A 26,370-nucleotide genomic window follows, 5' to 3' on the forward strand; every position below is an offset into this window, starting at 1 on the left:
TTATTATTATAGCAGAGAAGACAGCAGTAAATCAACAAAGACAAGTCAACTGTGCCCCGATCTACCATTCAAGAGATCTGATGGACTCAAAAGTGGTTTACGATTGCATATTAGTTTGAAAATCGACCGGATCCACCGTATTTTTACATGAGTGACTTCCGGTCTGCCCGATCCTAGCTAGTAGTACTGACGCAGGAGGGCCGCGTCTCGCAACAAATAATAAACTCTGCCGTTCTTTTCGCGTGCGTCACGTTGAGCCACTTCTGGGATGCGTCTAACACGCTGATTGACTTTAACGCCCGCGTTTCACTGCGTTCTCACGGCGGCCACGTTGTCGCGCTGTTGACGTTTCTGGGTTGTACTGTCCTACCATGTTGGTCCTCATCATAGTAAAGAAGACGGAATAAATATAATCTGCACAAAGAAACTGTAACCCGATCGACTCACAGCCTCGAAAAGAAAGGGTTACATTAAGTCAGAAACTCGTTCAGTACGCCTCCATTCCGAACCGAGCACCCCTTACCGAAATGGTTCAATACAAATACATGTACCGTTACACCCGTATAGATAATGAGAAATTAATTTTGAGCGATGACGTCACTTGCAGCCCCCCATTTACTGCAAAATGGACCAGTAGGGGTGCCATTCGTTCGTGCTACGTTTGCGGTGGTTGTTAGAACACCCCTCCATTAATGAGCGAGTTGGTGAACCGCGATGGAGGGGCTGCGATTGACATCATCACTCGAAATTAATATCACAATATCTTTAAAACTATAGCAGCACAAACAAAACTTTTTACAGCACAAACTAAGCATAACGATTTACACCATTTTAAGCCATTTTTAATCAAAATGGGGGGCTGGTTGACCTAAGATTGGCCTAGAAGAGAATTGTAACTATCTTAAAAAACGATAGCAGTACAAACTCAAACTTTACGGCACAAGCAAGCACAAACGTAGCACAAACTACATTATTTTTATATCAATTTGCGTCTGATGGAGGCCCAACTTTACGGAGGTAACAGTGGAGTGTAGACCAAAATAAAAATTAGTACTGTAAAAAAAAAAAAAAAAAAGGCAAAATCAATTTCAAAGTAATGGATTATGTCTTAGTAGCATGGACGACGATAGACGTCCAATTCATTTTGACTGGGTCTCTCGCACCTATCATCAATGGCAGTCAAAGAGTTAATTACGTTTCACCAGGATTCACCTATTAGTGGTCTTTTTAAAATGACCAATTCATCGTTTTTGTACTATCTTGGTGCTAAGGAACTATGTTGGAGCGATGAAGAACTTCATTTAGACAAAAGTAGTGCTTTATAAGCATGCTACGTGCCTTGAAACTATGTTGAAGTGAGTTGAGCATCATTACAAACATTTGAAATCTAGTGCTTTGCAGCCATCTTGTGGCATCTTGGTTTGAAGGAACTTTGTTGGAGAGTTGAGGAGCTTCATTTGGACAAAAGTGGTGCTTTACAGTCATCTTGCTGTATCTTAGAATTTTTAAAAAACTGGGTTTAAGTAGCTTCTTTCAGACATAAGTAGTGCTTCGTGAGCCATCAAGGTGGCAAGAAACTACAATGAAGTGAGTTGAGCCTCATTTTAAAAAATATTTCATATTAGTCTACTGAATGGAATTCAATTTTTACTTTTGTTTTTGGTTTTGAACTCTACTTTCACTTGAGACAAACTGCTAACTTTTTTTTTTTTCTGAATAATCCGTACCCTCTCCCAAACGATGACTCGCCAACATGTTTTGAATTGCATTTTACATTCACCAATGAAAGGCAAAAGTATGAGAAAAGGCAAAATTTGTCAACTCCAGCCAGCTGGTTGGCCAATTTGACAAAAACACTGTTAGGCACCAAAAGGCAACAAGCTATTACTTATGGCTCGTTTCACGGCTGGATGTGCTTTTGCAATAATCTTGTGTTACCCGAGACCTCTTTTAGTGCGAGGGCAGAGTGGCGGCGTTGGCGGCGCTCAGCTGGCCCACGGCTAACATGAGGATGTCCTTCTTTTCCTTGTAGAAGCGTAGCTCGCGTCCGGCAAGCCGCGCCTCCTCCAGCTCGCGCTCAGTGGCCGCCAGCTCCTGAGAGACGGTGCTGGCCACGCTCTGCTCACGGTTCACCCAGTCGGCCGCCATTTGCGTTCGCATGTCGTCGTCCAACGCCCGGTGAGAGTAGTGGGCTAGCACTTCCTGTGGCATGGAGGGAATAGAATAGAATAGAATAGAATAGAATAGAATAGAATAGAATAGAATAGAATAGAATAGAATAGAATAGAATAGAAAGCCTTTAATGTCATTTTACAGAGTACGAGATTTAAAGCTTCGCAATAATGTGCGCTAATACAAAAACACAGTTTAGAGTCCGCACTAAGGCTGAACGATATTGGAAAAAACTATATATATTAGAGATGTCCCGATCCGATATCTGGATCGGATCGGACGCCGATATGGGCAAAAAAATGCGTATCGGTATCGGTTCGGCCGACACGGAAAAATTCCGATCCGGACTTCCGATCCAGTTTTTTTTTTTGAAAGTCCGGTCCGGGTTTTCCAGTGCACCGACTTACATAATTCATTCCAGTTTTTGCTTCGGTTTCCCTAAAATCCGGTCCGCATTTTACGCACACCTTCAACACACTACATTACCGTCTTCCAATTGACTGAGAGGCTATCGGTAAAAATGTCAGCTGTGTGGGATTATTTCACTTTAAAGGACGACAAAGACGAAGAGGCAGAGTGCAACATATGCCACAATAAAGTCAAGCGTGGTGGTAAAGCTGTAAGAAGTGTTAATACAACCAAACTAATCAAGCATTTATCGAAATACCACCACAAACAATACAAGGAGTATGAGGAGTATATGAGGAGTGTCAGGAGAAAACCGAAGACAGAAATAAAGGTCATACGCAACGAACACTGGCAGAAACTTTTGCTATGCGTAACAAACTGGCACTTGACAGTCCCAAAGCCCAGGGAAGAGTCCTTGCCGAAGGAATCATTCTGGATGATGAGCCACGAGTAAAGTGGGATTTAGACGCATCGGGCAGACTTTTTTCAAAAAATATATATTCATATATTTATACTAAAACGATGTATGTATGTATGTACTTTTCCAGCGTTATTTTGCTGTGTAAATGCATTTATAATGATAAAAATATGTAGAGTATTTAAACATTGAGAAAACTTGCGTTTTTTTTCTGCCAACTCGAGGAGATTAAAATAAATGTCAAATCCGCTATCCACCTGTTAGAACACACATGCAAATATAAAATATATAAATGTTTATTGAATATCCATCTTACAGTCTTGTTTAACTGGGAGAATTTGTTACAAAAGACAGGCTATAATTTGTTATCATTATGCATATATGCACTGGTGTCACCAAACGTGATCACACAAAACGTAACCACGCATCGCTCCTGAGTCCTCATAAATAACGCATAAAATTTTGTTTTTTATGGGCTCGTGCCTACAAACAAAACATAAAATTTTGTGTTTTTCCGGGCTGAGCAAGCAAATCAAAGGGAGTGTGTAATAGTTAATAGTTTGAGGTTGTTTGTGTGTTTTGCTTTTTTAAGAGAGTTTACATTATTAGCATGTTTTACTGTCTGAATATGTCATTTCTGTTTGTTATTTATAATGTTTTGTGTTTAATCATTTCATAAAAAGGTCAGTTTCTTGTTACCAACCATTATGTGTTATTCCAACTCACCTAATTCAGCTGGCAAGTTGTTATCAAGACTACTAAAACCCTTTTCAACATGAGTCTAACAACTAAGTAAGGAGGCTAAATAACTTTAAACTTTAATGCATGCTCAGAGAGGCCGGTATTGGTATCGGCCAGTATCGGTATCGGATCGGAAGTGCAAAACAATATCGGTATCGGATCGGAAGTGCAAAAACCTGGATCGGGACATCCCTAATATATATTGCAATCAGAGGTTGCGCTAGACATTTTCGTTGTCTGTCATTTTGACTGACAGGGTCATAAAAATCCGGTCATGATCTATTTTTACCCGTCACTTAAATTTCTAAAATGATAATGATGACATATTCAATAGTATTTAGTTTTCATTCATTTTTAATTAATATTGTAACGCTTGCTTGGCGGCGAAAAATTAGACACGGAAGTTGTGGTATTTTTCTCCCTCTTTTTACTCTCCTTACTATCCACTCGCTCTCGCTATATGATTGGCCGAAGAGTCGAAATACTCTCCCGTGATTGGCCGAAGAGTCGAAATGCTCTCCCGTGAAATGCCTGTTTAAAAATGTTCCCGTTGTTACTTCTTGCGTTCGCTTAAAAGTGCTCATTTAAAAAGGAAAATCGATGGATGATACTACACACAGAGCGTATTATTAACAAATGCTAAAGTTGTATATTCATATAGCGAGAATAAGGAACGTCAATGACAAGCGCAGGCCCCCGCGAGTGGATAGTGAGGGGAATAGGATAGTGCGCCTACGCCCCCAAAGAAAAAGAGGCAACTATATAGACCCAAATCACCAACGTGACACAATGATCTTAATTGTGGTTGTCAGCCCCAAATCTTTTAAATATATATTAAATGCATCTTACCTGGCACACTGGGTGCACCAATAAGAATCTCGCGTTGATGTGTCAATCACGGTGCCGCCGCCAGACCCCGGTGACGCTACAACATTCTAACAGAATAGCCAACGACGTCATGCATTAAGAGAGACAATAGCTAATTAATATGCTCACTTGCCACCCTGTGGTCTGGGGTGTGAATTGCAACCTGTCAAAATGACGGACGGACTTCAGTTTTTTTCCGTCACCGTTTTAAAAAACCGGTCAACGACGGAAAATATTCGGTTAACGCGACCCCTGATTGCAACATTAAAACTACGGTGGTATGAAAAAGTATCTGAACCTTTTGGAATTTCCCACATTTCTGCATAAAATCACCATGAAATGTGATCTGATCTTTATCAAAATCACACAGATGAAAAAACAGTGTCTGCTTTAACTAAAACCACCCATACATTTATAGGTTTTCATATTTTAATGAGGGAAGTAAGCAAACAATGACAGAAGGGGGAAAAATAAGTAAGTGAACCATCACATTTTATATATTGTGCCCACCCCCCTTGGCAGCATTAACTTCAACCAGACGCTACCTGTCGCTGCAGATCAGTCTTTGACTTGGCCACTCCAGAACGTGTATTTTATTCTTCTAAAAGCATTCTGAAGTTGATTTACTAATGTGTTTTGGATAAATGTTTTGTTATAGCATCCATCCTCTTTTTAGCTTCAACTGTTTGACAGACGGCCTCACGTTTTCCTGCAAAACATCCTGATAAACCTTTGAATCCATTCTTCCATTAATGATTGCAAGTTGTCCAGGCCCTGAGGTAGCTAGTCAGCCCCAAATCATGACGCTACCTCCACCATGCTTCTCGTGGGGATGAGGTGTTGATGTTGGTGAGCTGTTCCATTTTTCCTCCACACATGATGTTGTGTGTTACTCCCAAACAACTCAACATTGGTTTCATCAGTCCACAACATATTTTGCCAAAACGTCTGTGGAGTGTCCAAGTGCCTTTTTGCAAACACTAAACGAGCAACAATGTTTTTTTTTAGACAGCAGTGGCTTCCTCCGTGGAGTCCTCCCATGAACACCATTGTTGGCAATAGTTTTACATATAGTTGATGTGTGCACAGAGATATTGGACTGTCCCCGTATTTCTGTAAGTCTTTAGCTAAGGTTCTGTTTTCCGAAATTTCCAGGTTCGCGCTACGTTACAGCACAACCAGGTGTCCCTTAGCAATGAAAATCGCTTACCGTGACAAATGAGCGGGAGCCAACGCTCTGGTAAGGCGGCGAAGGAAGTGCGCCAGCGGGTCACGTACGGATCGCCTGGCTTTGTTCTTTCGCCGCCTTACCGGAGCATTGGCTCCCACTCATTTGTCACGGTAAGCGATTTTCATTGCTAAGGGACACCTGGTTGTGCTGTAACGTAGCGCGGGGATTCTGGGATTGACAAACTCAAATCTAGCGTCATCGTTACCCTTGTTATGCTTGTTTTTGATGCTTGTTGCTTGCTCTTGTGGGATTGTAATCAATAAATCTCATTTACTCTGCATTTTCCAATCAATAAACATTGTCTATTGAGCAAAAGTGTGCCTGTTACTGATTCACCGCGAACCTGGAAATTTCGGAAAACAGGTTCTTTTTTACCTCTCACGCCAAACTCTTGGCGTCATCTTTGGTGGACAGCCACTCCTTTGGAGAAAAGCAACAATGCCAAACTCCCTCCATTTGTAGACAACTTCTCTGACTGTCGATTGATGAACATCCAGACTTTTAGAGATGGTTTTGTATCTTTCCTAGCTTTATACAAATCAACAATCCTTGATCGCAGGTCTTCAGACAGCTCCTTTGACCAAGCCACGATGCACATCAGACAATGCTTCTCATCAACACAATTCTTACCAGGTGTGTGTTTTATAGTGGGTAGGGCAGCTTAAACCACTCATTAGTGATTGGACACACACCTGACCTAAAATGTTTGTTAAAAATTGGTTTCAATTGCTCTTTAAGTCTCCTTAGGCAGAGGGTTCACTTACTTATTTCCCCCCCTTCTGTCATTGTTTGCATGCCATCCTCATTAAAATATGAAAACTTATAAATGTTTGGGTGGTTTAATTTAAAGTAGACACCGTATTTTCAACTGTGTGATTTTGACAAAGATCAGATCACATTTGATGGTGATTTTATGCAGAAATATGAGATATTCCAAAAGGTTCAGATACTTTTTCATACCACTGTAGAAGAATTTTCACCAGATGACTTGAATAGCTCTGTTTGGAAAGACTTTGGTTAATTCACCATGACTACATTGTATTGATATAATATTGTGCAATAATCCAGGCTAAGGGGCTCATCTGTGAATAATGAGGATGATCCAGGATGCCATGTCTCTGTAGATTTGCTGCAATCACATGTGCGATGAGATGATTGTGCATGCGCACATCGCAATGGCGATGTTCAAACAATATATTGTGCAGGCCTAGTGTACACAGATTGGGAGCAAAGTGAATAAGTGACTAGTAGAAGCTGGTAATATAACAGTGCATATATGACAATTTACAGTACTCAGAATAGGAGGTGGATGTCTGACTGGATATGATAGTGCAAATGATGGTTTGTGCATAGATATTGATTTAACAGTGCAAAAATGCTAGTTTAACTGTGCAAATATTGCATATGCAGATTGAGACAGAAGTCTGAGAACATATAAATTAGCCGTGCCATAGACTTCACTATTAGTTAGCGGGAAATGAGGCGTGGGGCCGCTCCGTAGGGGGCCTATTTTCAAAAACTTAAAATTAAAATATTTTCAAAACCAAAGCCGCTAGCGACCTAAAACCAAAACAGGCACCACCCTTAGGCAAATACTTATATACAGGTAAGTCTCCATGAGCAGTGGCATAAAAAAATTCAAAGTCGTTCCATGATAAAATCCTGATCAGTTATTTTTTATATAACTTAACTTAAAATGGCTATAAAATTCTCAGATTTTAGGCTAGATGCACAAAAATCACCAAACGCAGAGATAATCATCTATATTTTCAGGATCAATGTCTATATTTAACATTTATATTTCGTGCAATTTTGACATAAGTTTTCAACAGTGAAAAAAAATCACTCAATTTTCAAATCAGAAACTTAATACTTGAGGAAAAAATGCAGAATCATCTTAATTTTACAAAAAAAAAAAAAAAAAAAGCAAATGTATCATTTTTCTATATACAATCACAACTTATTTAGGTTGAATTCCAATTTTACTATTGTCTCAGCCCGTCTTGCCGGCTATCTGGCCCTCGTCGTTTTTAGATTGATATATTACATAAAATAAAAAACGTTAAAGCCAAAAAAATTTTGTATGGATGAACAAATGTCTAAATTACTAGTTTCTTGCCAAAAAAAAAAAAAAAACGGGCAGTGTGCCAAATACTACCTGATTATTTGAATGTAAAGTTACGCTATTGTATATGGATACAAAATCCAACATAGCGGCCATCAAAAAACTAAAAACCTTTTAAGTTGAAAACTCTTGTAAATAAATGCAGAAATCCAGGAATTTCTATAGATTTGAATGTAAAACAGTCTAGATGCAAAAAAAAAAAGTTAAATACAAGGGATCACCCCGATCACGTGTTCGGTCCGGATGCCGTCATTTTCAGAGGATCAGAATCAGGTTAAAACAAAAAAAAAGATCCTCGTGCAAAAACGTTTTTCATTTTCCTACTTCCTAGCTCTGATTTTCCAACCCCAATCGACCGTGAAGTGTCATGTGAGAAGCGATGTAATCGTGTGGGAGAAACCCTCAAAGCCGCAAATGCGCCGTTACACGCTGACAATTGAAAGCATCTGGGCTTTGGAGCTACCTGACGTGAACACTGGCGTTCCCTCATGGCTTTCAGGCTTCCGTTCCAGTGGAGGAGCTGGAAAACTGTCATTAGCTCCTGAAAGATACACAGCTGCCTTGATTAGGAACAAATCAGCAAGTGAACAAGGAGTCCTTGTCGGTTCGGTCACGAACCTGAAATTCAAGCATTGATTTTCCTTTGTTGGATTCCAGCATGAAACGGAATGCTCCGATTCCCGTGTTGGGATTGTCAGCCTCTTCCCTGTTTCCCTGTGAGAATAGCACTATTATTGGGATGTACAGAACAGCTAAACCTTATTTCAGCTGTTCTAGCTAGGCATGCATGATAAATTGATCTCATGAGTTAATTCCAAGTTTTTTTTTGTACTGCGAATGATTTGTTTTACCTCCATAAGATACGCAGTACCAGGGGCGGAACTTGGGCCGGTGCTAGGGGTGCAACCTCACCTGGGCCCGGGCCGGATCGGCCGACACGGAAAAATTCCATTCCAGACTTCCGATCCAGTTTTTTAAAAAAGTCCGGCCCGGGTTTTCCAGCGCATCAATTTACATAATCCATTCCAGTTTTTGCTTCAGTTTCCCTAAAATCCGGTCCGCATTTTACGGCACACTTTCAACACACTACATTACTGTCTCCCAATTTACCGAGAGACTTTATCGGTAAAAATGTCAGCTGTGTTTCCAGCTTGCTATGTTGATGTTTGTTTTCCGCTTTAGTCTTACTGCGAAGAGAGAGGAAGTGACGATCAGCCCGCCATGATATTTACGTCATTAGCGACTGCTTTCACGCACGCTGCTTCCCGGGAAAGTTCTGGACATTATACTAAGACGCAACCCGTGAAATGTCCGTGTAATCTCCGTGTCAGTCGACCCAGGAAATTGTTTTCACATACAACTGCTGCACGGTTAAATCCTGCGATATTCCCGGTGTTTTGGAGAGTGTGAAAGGGGCTATAGAGGAGTTATGGCATATTCACTGTTGCTACAACAGGGCAGTGTATCCACCCAGATCAATAAAACTAAATGCAACTCTTTCAAAACAAACCATTACAAGATCACCAGGCATTCCCCTACATACAAGAGATTGTGGCGCACCGCCACACCAAAATAAAAGCCGCCACACATTGCAAATGAGATTTTTTTGTAATTATTATAATTCTTTTTTTTTTTTTAAAGCCGCTTCAAACTGGCGGCAGCCGAGTGTGAAGAGTTTAGCTGCAACCTATTTATTGTATATTGTAATGTCCGTAACTAGCGCGGCCCCCTTAAGAGACGATCATACTGGGGAGCTGTGACGCAGGGGGATGCGAATAGGCCTGTCGCGATAACAAATTTTAGTGGGCGATAAATTATCTAATAAATTATTGCGATATGTGATATTATTGCGCCCCCCCCCCCCCCCAAAATTTTTTTTTTGAGCGTTTATTTTTATTTATTGTCATCATCATCATCGGTATCATTGACAGTTGCAAGATGTGATATGAGCAACCCGAAAAACACGAAGAAAAGACAAGGGCTGACGAGAGAAGCATATGCTTATCAAGTCCCGTCCCCTTTTAACCAATTTACAATAACACAGTGAGAATACAGTATATATTAATAGATCAAGTAGACCCATTTAAACGCAATATATGTTTACTTTTAAATCAAAAAATACCTTTTAAGAAATCACAACTAAAAACAATAGACCATGCCTCTTTCAAGTAAAAGACAACAATACTAATACCGCACAGAAACACATATTAAATGTCTTTTTTCAAGAAAAAATAAAATTGCACTTAATAACTGAAGCATTTAGGCATATACAGTGCTGCTCGAAAGTTTGTGAACCCCACAGCGATGGTCAGATTTTTTGTAAAAAAAACTAAAATAACCTTATTAAATGTTAAGTTATACCCAAATCCACAATACTGACATTCCAAATAATGGACTGAAACAAAAGAAATAGTTATATTGTCATTCTTTATTTAACAAAAGTGGTTGATTTAAGAAAAACTCAGATATCATGTGTGCAAAAGTATGTGAACCCCGTCAGTTAATAGGATATTGCGCCTCCTTTTGCAGAGATTACCTCAACCAAACGGTTTCTGTAGTGACTAATCAGCCTCTCACATCTACTTTGGGGGATTTTTGCCCATTCTTCCTTGCAGAACGCAGTCAGTTGAGAGAGGTTTGATGGGCGTCTGGCATGAACTGCTCGCTTCAGGTCCCGCCACAGCATTTCAATGGGATTTAGATCAGGACTTTGACTGGGCCAGTCCAGAACACGAATCTTCTTCTTTTTCAGCCATTCCTTGGTTGTATTGCTGGAATGCTTTGGATCATTATCATGTTGCATGATCCACCTTCTGCCAAGCTTTAACTTCAAAACAGATGGCGTCAGGTTATGTTCTAGGATTTGACAATATTCCTCAGAATTCATGATTCCCTGGACTATGTGGAGTTGTCCAGGTCCTGAGGATGAAAAGCAAGCCCAGATCTTGACATTCCCACCTCCATGCTTCACTGTTGGGAGAAGGTTCTTTTGGTGGTATGCAGTGTTGACTTTTCGCCAGACATGGCGGTTTTGGTTGTGACCAAACAGTTCAATTTTGCACCTACATCAGTTGATGAAAACTCTTTTTAATTTAGTCTGGACAACACAACTGTTAAAAAAACAAAAAAAAACTACTGAATTGATTGATTAGGAAATCAGGTTGAAATAATATGAAAATTCCAAAATGTTGAGGGGGTTCACAAACTTTTGAGCAGCACTGTAGGTATAAAGTTGCAGTCACAGTAATTGCACTTCAACAACAACAACGAAAAATAGACTAATTAAGTAGCAGTAACAAAAATTTGGCTCCCAAAGGTATCAAATATCATTTAACAGAGTTAAAACGTTCTCATTTCTTCAGCAATGTAGCGGACTTCACTTTCCGTCAGGGAACGCTATTTTGCGCGGTGTCGTCTGTATTTCTCACATCAAGCGAATACCTCTAATTGTCAATTAACATGACGAGGAGGCTCCGATTGTTGCAATGCAGCTTTCTTACTAAGCAGTGAAAACTGGAGAGGATAACAGTGTTTCAAATGAGCATTTAGATTTATTCTGTTGGCCGTCTTTGCTGAAACAACCTCCAAAAACATTTTGCAGACTGGTTCGTCCTCTTCCTCATTCCGCTCGCTCATTGCTGTGCGCCGACAGTGCACTCGGCCCTGCCTCCATCCATTAAATGACGGTCACTCAAACTCAAATGTATAAAACGAACATACCCAGAAGTCAATAAAACAGAGTGGCACAAGGAAGCTGAACTTGAAACAGCGCTGTCAAGCACGTCTGCCACACACGCACGTGACAAACGCGCGCACGTGCACGCGAGGCGATAAATCGCAGCACGAAAATTACCGTCTTTATTTCTATATACCGCGCGATAAATGGAATTATTGCATATTGCGACAGGCTTAGAAGCGAGTAGGAAAAATGGGAGTCAACAGGCGAGATAGCAAGAGATAGCAGTAGCATGTTTCTTTATTATTGTTACCACAATAAAGTGGGTTGGCCAATACCAACTCCTCTCCTTCTCCCCCGTATCCGGGGCCTTACAGTAGTTTGGATCGGACTTTTCGGCAAAAGTGAGCGGAGGAAGGCCGTCTTGAACGGAAGGCCAAGTTTGAATGAATTTGCGCCGAGAGGCGGGGCCCAAAATAGAGCTTTGCTCTATTTCCTGAGCACCGCCACGCTAACTTTGACAACGAGTGCCAGGCGTACTTATTATATCTGTGCTATCAGGCTGTTTCGGCAGACGGATATACGCAATCATGGCTGACGAAACTTTAATAAATGCGCTTTTTTCCCCAAGTTTCGCGAGCTCTGGGACACTCAAAAAATGACTCTCATTAAGGCTAATTATGTATTTGTAGCCAACTAAGTGATTTTGATGTAGGCTAATATAGCTAATATCGATACATACAACTTGTGTTGCTTTCATTATACGACTTATACAAGGCTTTTATTTTTTTGCGGCTCCAGACATACTGTATCAGTTTGTTTTTTTGGGTCAAATATGGCTCTTTCAACATTTTGGGTTGCCGACCCCTGGGTCACTACAAGATGCAAGTCTTACTATTGCTACGAGAAAAAAAGTTGTATATTTGAGTAGGGTAACGTGGCTGTAATCAGCGTTTACGTACATGTACCATAGCTGAGAGCTACGACATTAGCATGGCTAATGACATATTTCAAATACATACTGGACTGTCTCAGAAAATTAGAATACACAATATTCTAATTTTCTGAGACAGTCCTGTATATTGTTCTATGTAAAGGACGTCAGCCAAGGTCGGCCCCCCACATTTTTACCACGCCAAATCTGGTCCCCTTTGCAAAAAGTTTGGACACCCCTGCTTTAAATGGTGGATTAATGTACAGGACTGTCTCAGAAAATTAGAATATTGTGTATTCTAATTTTCTGAGACAGTCCAGTATATCTTTGTTATGGTTCTTCTTGGAGGAAAAAAACATGAAAAAAAAATTCGCCGTGGCACGACATGGTGAGGCTGTCCGACAAAACCACAGTTTCAAAAAATCATGGGGGAAACCCTGATCACTCTAATTAAACGAATCCTCGAAGCAGCAAAATTTGATTTGAAGCTTTTTTCGAATCGAATTACTCACGTTAATGGATTAATCGTTGCAGCACTACACCAATCAATCGTCTTGAGGGACCCGCGAATAATTGTTGTACACTAGCACTAGCATATTGCCCTGCACTATGGTCAACTCATTGGCTGCGATAGACGTCAAATCCATTAGAACTGAGAGGGTTGGCAGCGAATGAACTTTCGTTCATTCGCTGCCAACCCTCTCAGTTCAAATGGATTCAACGTCTACTAGTGATAAACATAAATTCGCAGCAGAAGAATAAAAACTCTCACATGATTGGACGTCTATCTCTATAGCAGTACTTCTCAAATAGTGGGGCGCGCCTCCCTGGGGGGGCGCAGAGCGATGCCAGGGGGGGCGCATGTGTCCTCGGGGAACATGCTTTTTTTCTTTTTTTTTGCCGGACTGGAATAAAGTGTACTTGCACATCCACTCAGTGGGTGGCAGTGGCGCTCTCATTTTCAGAGTGCGTGCAGTATTTTTGAACTAAGGAAGAGCACTCAGCACACAGAAAACAGATATGAAGAGCAGTGCGCCGCCGCCGTTTTCGAAAGCCGTTTTCCGACCGGACTCACTCACGCAGCGACCCACTGTCTTGTCCGGTTCTCACGTCGCCACCCGAGAAGTGCCATTTTCGGCTTGGGATCGTCACGACGACCGCCCTCACCTACGGTTCTACCTCGGCCGCCGAGAATGCGCTTTTTTCGTGCCGTTTGCCTTTTAGCTTTGACTTTTAATACAGTGGGGTGATGAGGAAAGACTACTGTTTACTGTGTCTGAAAATAATTATAGCGGACTGCCAGAAGCCAAATCAATTAAGATGCCACTTAAAGACATTCGACCCCAATCTCATTGATAAGCCGCTTGATTGTTTTTCAGCGAAAACGTGCCGAATATTGCCAACAATAGTCCTGCTTTGTCAGTGTTATATCAGTAAACCAGTGAGCATTGTTAGCATGCTCATTGCAAAATGACTCCACACCATTGCAAATGAGGTAATACTGAGTGTGAGCAGCAAAAAAAAAAAAAACTGTCCTTCTGTCCAAGGACACTCTTTTTTTTCCTTTATTCATTTTTGGTTTTTTCGGTCAAATTTTTTGGCATATTGTCCTCATGAGTAAATGTTTCTAATCAATTTGAATTTGTTATTATTTACGGATTTTATTACATTTTATTTTTCTGTATCAAACGGCCAAAAATACCTTGAGTGTATTTTTACAGTTTGAATATGACTTTTTTTTTTAAATTCAGGCAAATTGATGCACGTCAAGTCTTCTCTGTTACAAACAAAACAATGTTAATAAAGTTATACTTTATTATAAGTTGATCTGTTACTTTTTTTCTTTATTAGAAAAAAAGGACACAATGTTAGGCAGATGCGTATTTATAATAGTAATTTATAGACGAATAATACTATTTACAGTGGCGGCAGAGAGTTTGGGGGGGCGCGAAACATTTACGTCTTGCTTGGGGGGGCGTAACAGAAAATAATTGACAAGCACTGCTCTATAGCATTGAAACCTGATGTTACAAAAGGACTTGCTTATCCCGTCAATCGACTTACATTAAAAGAAGCCAAAGCCTCGCTCACGCTCTTCTCGATAAAGTCGTCAGTGATCCGACGGGACGGGTGTTCGTTAAAAACTGAGTTCATGAGGGCGATCTTGGCGGCGCTGCGTCGAGCCTCGGCCTTGGTGGGACAGAACTGTAAAAACATAAATAAATAAAAATAACCGAGAGGAATTTACAAGTGTACGCACATGAAAGAGGTGAGCGAAGCAAAAACTCCATACTTGGAAACTTCCGAAGCAGCTCCCCCCAGGGAGGCTCACGTAGCAGACGTACGGGGGGCTGCTAGCCGCCACCATCTCGTAGACCACCAACGCACCGTTGCGCAGGTCGGCTCCGCGGCTCAGCTTCATCTGCCAGAACTCTTGCAAGGCCTCCACCACGTTCACTACATTCAACAAGACAAAAGCTTCATGAGCGGATTGATTTCTTTCACTGCCATTGACGGCCAAAAACGTCCAATCTATTTGAACTCGGTGATCCAATCCTATATACTTGTAAATCACGGTGTGGTGCAGGAAGGCACATCTCCAGATTATCATAAAAGTATGCAAAAGTCAGCAAAAAAAGGCAGTCATGAATATTTTTGGGGTGGGTCAAGCAGGATGATATGATAGTGCTGTCAAAAATGATAAATGTTGCCTCGGCGGTGCAGTGCCAGAGGGGGCGGTTGGTTTCTTTTTGGATCCCGCATTTGGCTATGTGCAATGGGGAAGATTCGCACTGTAAATCACGTTGTCACTAAAGCAAGGCAAGGCAAGGCAAATGTATTTGTGTAGCACAATTCAACACAAGGTAATTCAAAATGCTTGACGTCAGGTTAGAATCCAAAAACACCAATAAAATGATACATTAAAAATCACATTAAATCATCGAGAAAGTTAAAATACAAACAATTAAAACAGGAAATAGAAATAAAACAAAAAAATGAATGAAAAGCAAAGACGTATGACTTGAAGTCTGAAGTACCATATTTTCCAAACTATAAATCGCACTGTTTTTTTTTTTTTTTTATTTATAGTTTGGCTGTGCCTGCGATTTATACTCAAGTGTGAATTCTATGTTTTTTTCCCCCACTTAGCCTGTTATGTTGTGTTTTTTAGGCTATAGATATCAGAAAAACTGTTAATACAGTGGTATGGAGAAGTATCAGAACCTTTTGGAATTTCTCACATTTCTGCATAAAATCACCATCAAATGTGATGTTTGTCAAAATCACACAGATGTAAAAACAGTGTCTGCTTTAACTAAAACCACCAAAACATTTATAGGTTTTCATATTTTAATGAGGATAGTATGCAAACAATGACAGAAGGGGGGAAAATAAGTATGTGAACCATCATATTTAATATTTTTTTGACCCCCCTCCCCCGCCCCTTTGGCAGCAATAACTTCTGCCAGACGCTTCCTGTCGCTGCAGATCAGTCTGGCACATCGATCAGGACTAATCTTGGCCCATTCTTCTAAAAAAAAACTGCTGGAGTTCACTCAGGCTAGGTTCATACCACAGGTCTTAACGCACAAATCCGATTTTTTGCCATATCTGTTTTTTTGGCGTGCCCGTTCAGACTGCCTTTGTCCATTGAGACCGTTCAAGTATCACGCATGCGCACTAATTCGGAGTCCGAGATCCGCTCAGCAAAGAGACCCGCATGCGCAGAATCATCAAAACAAATTACACATGCTAGCTGTATGTCATTCCAGAGTGATCATATTTTGATTTCCAAAAAGAGGACACAAATAACAGACATTAATAATCCCCGTTTAGTCTTATATTCAAAGTTTAAATGGACTGATAGAACGCATACACGCACACACGAGCCTTGACGTGTGTGCGTGAAATGACGTGGGTGCGTCAGTTTGCCCCGACTCGGCCATGAGTGCAGTAATGAATTATTGCTCATTCGGTGCGCAGAATGAAAATCGAAAATTGTAAGGCTTATTCTTCATTTTATTTTTTATGAGTGGTCAAGCCCGCTTCGTGCTTTAAAGCAGAGTTCAAGCTAGGCGCTAATGCCTACATGGCTGCCGTCCTCCGTGCCTCTTGCTGTTTGCTGATGTAATTGCTGCATGAATTCCGATTTGGGAGTCTTGACAGTTCGGACCGCCAGTCACGTTCTGAAAAAATGTGGCCCAGATCGGATTTGAACCACATACGAAAATGACTCAGATCGGATTTGAAATGGTCCACTTCTATGCGACTTGTCCCTTCCAGACCGTCAAGTTAATGCCTGACTCGAGTCGGAAAAACACGAAAAAATCGGATTCGTGCATTAAGACCTGTAATATGAACCTAGCCTCAGATTCTTGGGATGTCTGGCATGGATAGCTGTCTTTAGGTCATGCCACAGCATCTCAATGGGGTTCAAGTCTGGACTTTGACTTGGCCAATCCAGAACGTGTATTTTGTTCTTTTAAGACTATTCTGAAGTTGATTTACTTCTGTGTTTTGGATCATTGTCTTGTTGCAGCATCCATCCTCTTTTTAACTTCAACTGTCTGACAGATGGCTTCAGGTTTTCCTGCAAAACATCCTGATAAGCTTTTTAATTTATTCTTCCTTTAATGATTGGAAGTTGTCCAATCCCGGAGGCAGCAAATTCATGGTGGGGATGAGGTGTTGATATTGGTGAGCTGTTCCATTTTTCCTCCACATATGATGTTGTGTGTTACTCCCAAACATTCAACTTTGGTTTCATCAGTCCACAAAATATTTTGCCAAAACTTCTGTGGAGTGTCCACAACTGGCCTGTGTCTGTTGCTGTTTTGCCTTGCCGTTTGATCGCTGTCGACCTGAATAAATTGTCAACTTGTGTTTCGAAGTCTTTTTCCAGCTTTCAAAATGGAGTCAGTACAAGGGGTTAAGACTAAGGTGAAAGCGCAGAGTTTGGCCTTTTGGCCGGGTTGTCGGGGTTTCGCCGGCCCAAGTCATTGGAGCTGCGCCACCGCAGGTCCAGCGGTTTGGCTGGCGTGATTCCGGCAATCTGGCTAAAAGGTCAGATTCCTTCATAGGTATTTACAGCTAGATTAGGTATATGGAATGATTCAAATATGTTTGTCTGTTGTTTTATTCCAGTTGAACCTAGATTATGAAATTCAATGTGACGTTTCAGTAGTACTTGGAACTGATTAGGGCATGTAAATGGAAAACGCGTCTCTTCTTACGGAAAACAGTTCACACGACTACTACCATAAGCAGTTAATTTCGTAAGTAGAGCTACCACTGTATTTGCAAGGACTCTGGCAGCAGCGTTCTGTATTCGCTGCAGCTTCCTGATTGATTTTTTTGTTAAAGTGATCCTCTACTTTAAATACATGTAGGCTCTAATAAACCACAATTGTTCTATTGTACTAAAATATATTGTTAGAAACACATAAAATGTTAAATCAATGGCAATATTTTTTAATATTTAGAACACATTTTGACCGATAGTTGGCGCCATGTTTTGTGGGCTCGCAGTAAAGACGTAAAGGGGATCTTTCCAAATGTGTGTCGTATACAACAATTGCGTATTGCTGCCTAAACTCGCAAAGTAAAATGCCACGATGTGCTGCTTTTGGATGCAATTTCCAGTCAAATTGAAACAAGGGGAGTAACGTGAGTGGTCAAGGTGGAATTATTATTTTTTGTGAATAAATGTGCATAAGTGGAAGCTTCTCCCCCTTTTTGGTCCCTGTATGCATGTATCCTACCTACCACGCGTTACAACTGGCGCACGAACATTTTTCCTGGATCCTTAGTCTAGTAAGGGATCCGTCTATTTTCTGGATCCTTCGGCCCCACCGCGGCTGCAATATTGGTTTTGACTATGTCTATTTATTTTCTGGATTTGACGGTCCCACAGCGGCTTTTCGGATCAGTCTATTTTGTGGATTCGACAGCCTGATCGCGGCTGCAAAGTTTCAATGGGATCGGTCTAATTCCTGGATCTTCGAGTGAGTGAAAAAACGCAGATTTGGATTGCTATTGTTATCTTTTTTGTTGAATATTCTTCGTGGGAGTTTTCCCCAAATTATTCCAAATAATTAAAGCACTATGGCACGCTACAGTGACGACACTGACTCTGACATGGACGTTACTTTTATGTTGGAATTCGTCTGGGAACTCGTGTGTGTGTGTACCGCTGAGCTCCCGAGTGACGAGTGGTCAAGGTGGAAATATTATTTTTTGTGAATAAATTTGCATAAATGGAAGCTTCTCCCCCTTTTGGTACTTTTATTCACGTATCCTACCTACCACGCGTTAAAATGTACAAGACATGGATTACACTCGATTCCAGGATTTGTTCCCGTCAGATGACGAATTTAATGAGGACAGTTAGCACACGACAGCTCTGGATGCTAAAAATCTACATAATTATACTGGGATAAGTTTGAAAACGCAATAGCTTACCTTGAGGAACATAAACCGGTGTTCTCAACAGCATACACTCTTTAGCTCCATTGTCATTGAGACGCACTTGCCGCGAGTACATCACCAGTTTTTCCCAACTCGTCTTATCAGGTACTGTATTTCCTGCTCTCATTTAGCCTTTGCTGCTCGTCTTGTGAACGACCGACAGTGCTGTCCTGCTCTTTACTTTTCCGATCTGGTTCAAATTGGACGGGCAGAACCGACATGTTGGGGTAGCTAAGAGTGACACGCTGAAAGTTCGGCAACGGGCCAAGTGACGTCAGGCACTGCGACGTAACAAGAATGGCGACCTATCACTTAAAATAATTTGACAAACTTTGTTAAAACGAAAACATTAAGAGGGGTTTTAATATCAAATTATTCTAAGTCATACTAACATTACTTGTCTTAAAGATCGAAGATCACTTTAAGACCTGTAAATATACCATTACAATAGTACAGTTCATTTTTCCATGTCTTGTTTGGGCAAAAGCCCCTTAACACTGACTATATTTTTTAGGTGGTAATAACGAGAGATGTCGGACCCGATCGATCGGGATGATCACGTCATTTTCAAAGTATCGGAATCGGCAAAAAAATATCGTCTATGCCTTTTTTTAATATATATACTGTATATTTTATATTAAATCGTTTTCTAATTGTATTTAACTTTACAAACATAATATGTTACACTCATCCAGAGTCTTTAGTTTAGGCTTAAGGTAGGGTTATCAAATTTATCCCGACAACAGCGGTAATTAATTTTTTAAAAAATGTATCACGTTAAAATATTTAACGCAATTAATGCATGCGCTGCACGACCCACGCACGCATTGTCGCGCTCAACCTGTAATGGCGCCGTCTTACCTATATCGAGAGATAAAAGGCAGCGTAAAATGAGTAGAGTGAATTTTGGCAGCTTTTGGAGCCTTTTTTAATTGGCTAAAGCCTTACAATCCCTCTCCCTGTGATTAGAAATATCATGGGAAGCATTGTGGGGAAGCAGGGTATGTTATTTCCCAACGCAGAGAAGATATATCAATTAGTAGCACTACGCACAGTCATGGTTCCACTTCCCATCATGCATTTGGGCATGGCTAAAGTATCATTTACTGAAAGCTCAACAAATACACTAGATGGCAATATTTAGTCACAATATACAAAGTCACAAGTCTTTCTATCCGTGGATCCCTCTTACAGAAAGAATGTTAATAATGTAAATGCCATCTTGAGGATTTATTGTCATAATAAACAAATACAGTACTTATGTACTGTATGTTGAGTGAATATATTCGTCCGAGTTTTATTCATTTTTTTCTTAATGCATTGCCAAAATGTGTATGATCGGGAAAAATGATCGGGAATGATTGGAATTGAATCGGGAGCAAAAAAAAGCAATCGGATCAGGAAATATCGGGATCGGCAGATAATCAAACTAAAACGATCGGGATCGGATCGGGAGCAAAAAAACATGATCGGAACAACCCTAGTAATAACTAGATGGCTGTCGAAGAGGACTTTTCCCTTATTTAGTAGCTGAAGCATTCCATTTGTTTACAATCACTGGATACATCAATCACGCATCTGAAAAAAACACAAGAATATGACTAAGATACAGCTATTTTAAATTTTTAAAAATCATGACTTATTTTGTAGGAGCATCAATTTTGATTCACGGGTGGTTGGTTGTGTGTTGTTCTAAAAGACTGTAGAAGCTTATTGATCTTTAATGTAATCCCTGCTTAAGGTTTAGTAGCTAATCCTATAATGAATTGGAACACATGTTACACTGACTTAAAAATGGACTTGAAATGAGCAAAGTTGGAATGTAGGGAAAAAAAGGATTTATTTTTCATGAGGAAGTGAAGGCATTAAATTAGAATAATGCTGTCATTTTAAAATTACTTGTTTACTTTGCCTGACATTTGCTGTACTGGTTTTCTGATATTATTAATGAATTGGCCATCATAGGGACTACAGTATTACGGTACTTCAGATTTGATAGTTTCGAGGAATGAAGCTGGTTAGAGTAAAGGTTTTGGCGTAAAAGTATTAGTTTTTTGTTTGTTTTTTTAGGAAATGAAGTGACATAAAAGTGAAAGTTGCCAAAAATTGTTTTAATTAAGGTGGAGATGTGAATATTCAATTTAGTAAGTACACATATGAAGTACTGTACTCCGATACAAGACTTATAATTGATGAATGAATAACTTGTTTAGAAATCAGAAGTCAAGGAAAAAGATCAGAGAATGAATTTGAATTATTTTTACTTTTCAAGGTTTTTTTTTCTTTTCGTGAAACGAAAATCTAAAATTAATAAATTATCATTTTAGAACAAATTATATTAACATACAAGATCTATCCTACAATTTAGACTCTACCTCTGGCTACCTGAATAATTATTGGATTATCTTTATTTAGACAAGTGGTCCCCAACCTTTTTTGCACCACGGACTGGTGTAATGTGGGCCTTTTTTTCCACTGTGTGGCAGATAATTACAGTAAATATTAAATAACACGTCGAAGCTAAAAACGAACGGACATGGTTGTTGGCTCCTCGTCTGGCTCAGCAGGAGGCCTTTTCCCCGTTAAAAAAAGCTGTCCAAAGACGTCGCCGCCCCCAGCACACAGCCAACAGCAGCTAAAGTTACTGTTTACATTGACTGGCACTGGGCTGCCATAGTTATGCAAACACCCTTGTAATTGTGGCCAACCACTAAATGGCGACCTATACAAATCTTTACTCGGATTAATCTCTAGAGTACAAAGGGATATTGATGTGTCAAGAGCCACAGGCCAGATTGCAGTCGTTAATAAATTATTTCTCTGAGGCCCGGTAGCAAATGCGCCAAGGACTAGAGGCGTGCGAAATTTCCGATTCTAAGATTATTCGCGATTCAGCCGTGGAAGATTTGAGAACTATTCACAAAAATCCAAATTCCAATTATTGAATTATACCAGGTAAAGCAGACATAAAACATAGTCAGTGCAGTCTTCGGGACGCAATGAAAAACAGACCGCGAGTAAATATGTTCAACTCATGCCGCTAGATAAAAAAAAAAACAATAAACAATAATACCTGACTGCGGGCGACCGCTGCTTCAAACAACGCCCAGTTGCTAGTTGCTACAAACATACGACCACGACGGCGCCGGTAGAACATGTAAAAAGAACTAGATGCAATTGACAGACTTACCGTTTAGTAGTTGCCGCGTTGTTAACAACAGCCATCTTAAAGCAGTAGACTTCTCCAGAAGGCTCTGTTATAGCGAACCTAATTAACTTTTTATCTAGAAATACTCCTAAATCAGCAAAATCTTGACTTGAATCCATCTTTAAATGATGAAACAGTTTTAAAACTTTGACATGTCAAAAGTCGACAGAAGGGAAATTACGGAATAACGGGAGAATTTTAACAACTTTAACGGTTGATTGACATCATTAAATGAATTGAATGTAGTTTAAAGCTGCTGATACAGAATGGGACTTGAGGTTTTTTTTATTGTTTTAAACTGTTACCATGATACTGAAATATTAGTTAGGTTGAGCCTGAGAGGATTTTTTAACAATTTTGAAACTAACGTACAAAACATTAAAAGCGCGGGGGGGGGGGGGGGGGGTGATAACATCAATAATTGATTTATAATCTAATCGCAGCCTCTGAATCCAAATCATAATTGAATCGTTAGGTGCCAAAAGATTCCCACTCCACCAAGGACTGGTACCAGTCCGTGGCCCGGTGGTTGGGGACCACTGTTTTAGACTAGAACAACACAGTTGAGTGAAAAAACACATTGAAAAACGGGGGGTTTCCCTGCACTGCAATTAGAAATATGATTTATTCAAAGCACTTCATATCATTTTTAAAAGTATAATCCAGTTGTAGTGTTACTGTATATTACATTATTTAGAAACATCAGAAAATACATTTTTTAAGTACACTTTTATCATTTGGATTTATGGTTACTGAGATTCAGTGGTGATTTTGTTATCAATTGACTGCCATTGACGGCGATAGATGTCCAATCCATTATGACTGAGGGGGCTCAGTGACAGTGAAACATGACACAAACATGTTACAAGTTTTTTTAGACCTTAAAATTGTGTTACGAGTGCTCACCTCTACCGTAGCCTTGCGTGTGTTTGGCAAAACTACGGACCACAGCCTCCACCGCCTCCTTCAGCACCGCCGGGTTCCCTGGGTTGGCGTGGCCAGCGGCGGGGAGCCCCAGGCCGGTTCCTACTCCGCCGCCTCCCCCGTACAGGCTATGGAGCTGTAGCGGTGGCGGTGGCGGCGGAGGCCCCGAGCAGGCGGCCAGCGACGGTGGCGAGGGCAACAGCGGAGGGATGGGCACCGTCACCCCGGGGCGAAGAGACGACGAGGCGGAGGAGAAGGAGCGGAGCGTCCCGCCGACGTTTGACCCCGAACCGAATCCGATTCCCGGTTGGAGCCGCTGAGGGCGGATATGGATAGGGAGAAGGTGAGATTCCATCGTCCGAACCGCGCCGAACGAGCGGGGACCAAATGAGCAGACGGTGGGTTTTGGGTTAAAAAACAAAACAAAAACAAAAAATACTAAAAGGAATTTAGCTGGGTTTTATGCGCTTGGAGACCCGAACTGTACTTCTCTGTTGTTCTGGTCTGCATCCTGCCTGCCTGGACTGTTAGATGGGTTGCCTTCAGTGACATCTCGTAAAATACACAACTATCATAAAATAAAACATAACACGCGAGCTGTTTTGTACAAGATTTCACTCAACAAAAGTAAATATCACAAATCGTATACGGTGTTATATGCATTTGTATCTTCTATTGAAAAAAAAAACCTAAGCTGACCAGCGAATTTTCATATATCCGATTTTATTATATGACTTGAATGCATCCCTGGAAAGTCAGAAATATTAGGCCAAGAAATTTGAGCCTCCTCTTGTTCCTGCTTCCAGTCTGGACTACAAATGTGCCTCCTTCACAACCACAACTCCACACAATGCATCATGTTTAACTTAACACGCTTATCCCAACCTGGCAATGAAAGATTAAGATAATGGTTTGCCAACTTTAAAAACTCTGGACCACCAGCATCGTGATGGAAAAAACAGAGGATATGCAACCCGGACCCTTACCTAACTCCCACCCCTTGGTCCCACATGTCTTGTATAAATGTTCATTCTTTCTGTGGTCTGGTAAAAGGCCAGAGGAGGGAAGATGGAACATTGTTTTGAAGAGAGCCACATTGCAATGCTGATGACGTTAACGCACGTCTGGTTCCACTATGTTCTCAATTTTGGCTTTTTGTGAAAATTCAGACAGTTTTATATAGCAACATGAAATCTGGTAGGCAGCTCTATGATGCATATATGCACAAAAATAGTCTCAAGAAGCCGTGCCTGGAAACAAAATCTGATATTCTGGATTGACGCAGTAATTTTTATCAAATTATTAGATTATTCTTATAAATTGCTGCTCATAGACTTAAAAAATCTATGTTATGAAGTCTATGTTGCTGCTAAACTTTAAAACATAGCTGATAAACTCTCGGTATAATACTTGTTATTTTCCAAAAGTGTTGTCAAGTGTTTTATAATACTGACACAGCCTTGGCATATCATGTTTGTTAATAACCACAACCATGCAGTTTATTGTCCTCTCGATTTGGCAACAGAAGAAAAGCACAAACAACAAAAACAGCATGAAAGCTTTCTAAATTTTCAAAGTGCCAAATAGTAATACATAAAAATCATGATCACACTCAGAAATGTTTTCATGTGTCATTACGGATGGGTTTTGCTAGTTAAAATGCTTACTTGACGACAATATATGGCGGAAAACGCATACAAGGCTGAAAAAGCAGTTTCTGCCCTTGCACCCCTCTTTAAAATAAACTGCTGTATTTTAAGCCGAAAAAACTGTTGTTTTTGATAGAACAATATGTCTATATGCTGCAATAGCAGATTTGTGGCGCATTAAGTCCCCAAACTATTTTTAATTTGTCCATTTTACCCTGGAAACCGCCGTTTACAGATGTCGCGCAACCGCTTTTGTTTCAACCCAGCTATAAATAAAAGGTAAGTAATTATATTTATTAATCAAAATGTCTGTCATTTTTAGCTTAGAATCATTAATTGATGTCTAATGTTTTGTTTAAAAAAAAAAAAAAAACGACTTTAAAAAATTATTCACTCGCATATTTTAAACTTTTAAACAAATTACGTCACAATGAAAAAAATGGCGTCTGTAAAAAAAGTCACAGATATCTACCTCATAACTATCGATCACCGGTAATTGTATTTTTTGTTACTGTCGCATATACCCCAATATGTTAGATGGTAAATAATCGATCCAAACAAAAAAAATGGGGGGGAAAAAAAGTTTAAAAGGGTAAATATATGAAAAAAAAAACATCTCGACCACTTCTTGATGTCTGCGATTTCTGCATCACGACCCTTGTTATATTACCATGTTGCACCCATAAAATCCCCCAAAAATCTGGCTGTGGCCATTCACATCTGTGTCTTGACACACGATGATACATGCTACATGGAGTTTTTAGATCGAAACAAGGTAAGTACGCAATAATATCTCGTTAAAATCATGGCGTTTTTAATTCTGCTCTTGTGTGCTCTCACCTCCAGTTAGGGTTTTGCTGTTTAAATTTTTGTTTTTGTTTTTTTTTTAAAAAATGCCCTCATGTTCAAAATTTATCTTCCCCCAGAAAATAGAGATTTTAAGCTTTCCAATGATGTACCGGTATCACACATGCATATACAATTTTCTCTGAGCGGAACTTCAAGTCACCTGAGTGTTTACCACCATATATAGGTTACTTTGACATTCAAATATGTAACGTTCATTGTAGATTTTAAAGATTCTAGTGGATTTTTTTTTGTAATCTTTACTCTGAGAATTACAAGGTACATATTTTGCCAGCAGAATCAACTCAAGGTGTATAATATTGGTAGTAAACTACTTGGCTGCTTATAAACAGCAAACAACCCAATAAAAGAACTAATGAATGCAGCTACTATGTTTCAAACTCTAACCTCATCAAACATGAATGCATGTCCACAAGCCTATTGCTTTCCACAATTTGAAGAGATCAACAAAGCACCCAGACCAGTGCTGGACTGGCTAACACTTAAAAAAAAATGAGAAGAAAAGAAAGAAACAGGCTACGCATTCCCACAATTCCCAACATCTGGCATTCATCAAAGCCTTTCACGCACAAAGAGAGATTTCTGGCCAGTGGTTTTATTTACTAGCACACGTGGGCTCCCACCATAAAAAAAAAAAAAAAAAAAAAAAAAAAATCAAGTGGAAGGGCAATTGGCAATTAAT

The 26,370-nt window shown here is 40.1% G+C and overlaps 1 protein-coding gene across 1 annotated transcript; it reads right to left on the reverse strand.

Annotated features, from left to right (window-relative positions):
- Positions 1-23,700, reverse strand: lix1l (limb and CNS expressed 1 like). Its single transcript, XM_057828510.1, has 6 exons — positions 23,155-23,700; positions 14,866-15,029; positions 14,637-14,777; positions 8,581-8,676; positions 8,426-8,503; positions 1-2,202 (listed from the first exon to the last, which is right to left on the reverse strand). Exons 1-6 carry the CDS (start codon positions 23,525-23,527, stop codon positions 1,951-1,953), a joined length of 1,104 nt encoding a protein of 367 aa, XP_057684493.1. The 5' UTR covers positions 23,528-23,700; the 3' UTR covers positions 1-1,950.
- Positions 23,701-26,370: the final 2,670 nt, after the last annotated feature.

This window comes from Corythoichthys intestinalis, chromosome 22 (assembly GCF_030265065.1).
Source record: "Corythoichthys intestinalis isolate RoL2023-P3 chromosome 22, ASM3026506v1, whole genome shotgun sequence".
Taxonomy (NCBI): Eukaryota; Metazoa; Chordata; class Actinopteri; order Syngnathiformes; family Syngnathidae; genus Corythoichthys; species Corythoichthys intestinalis.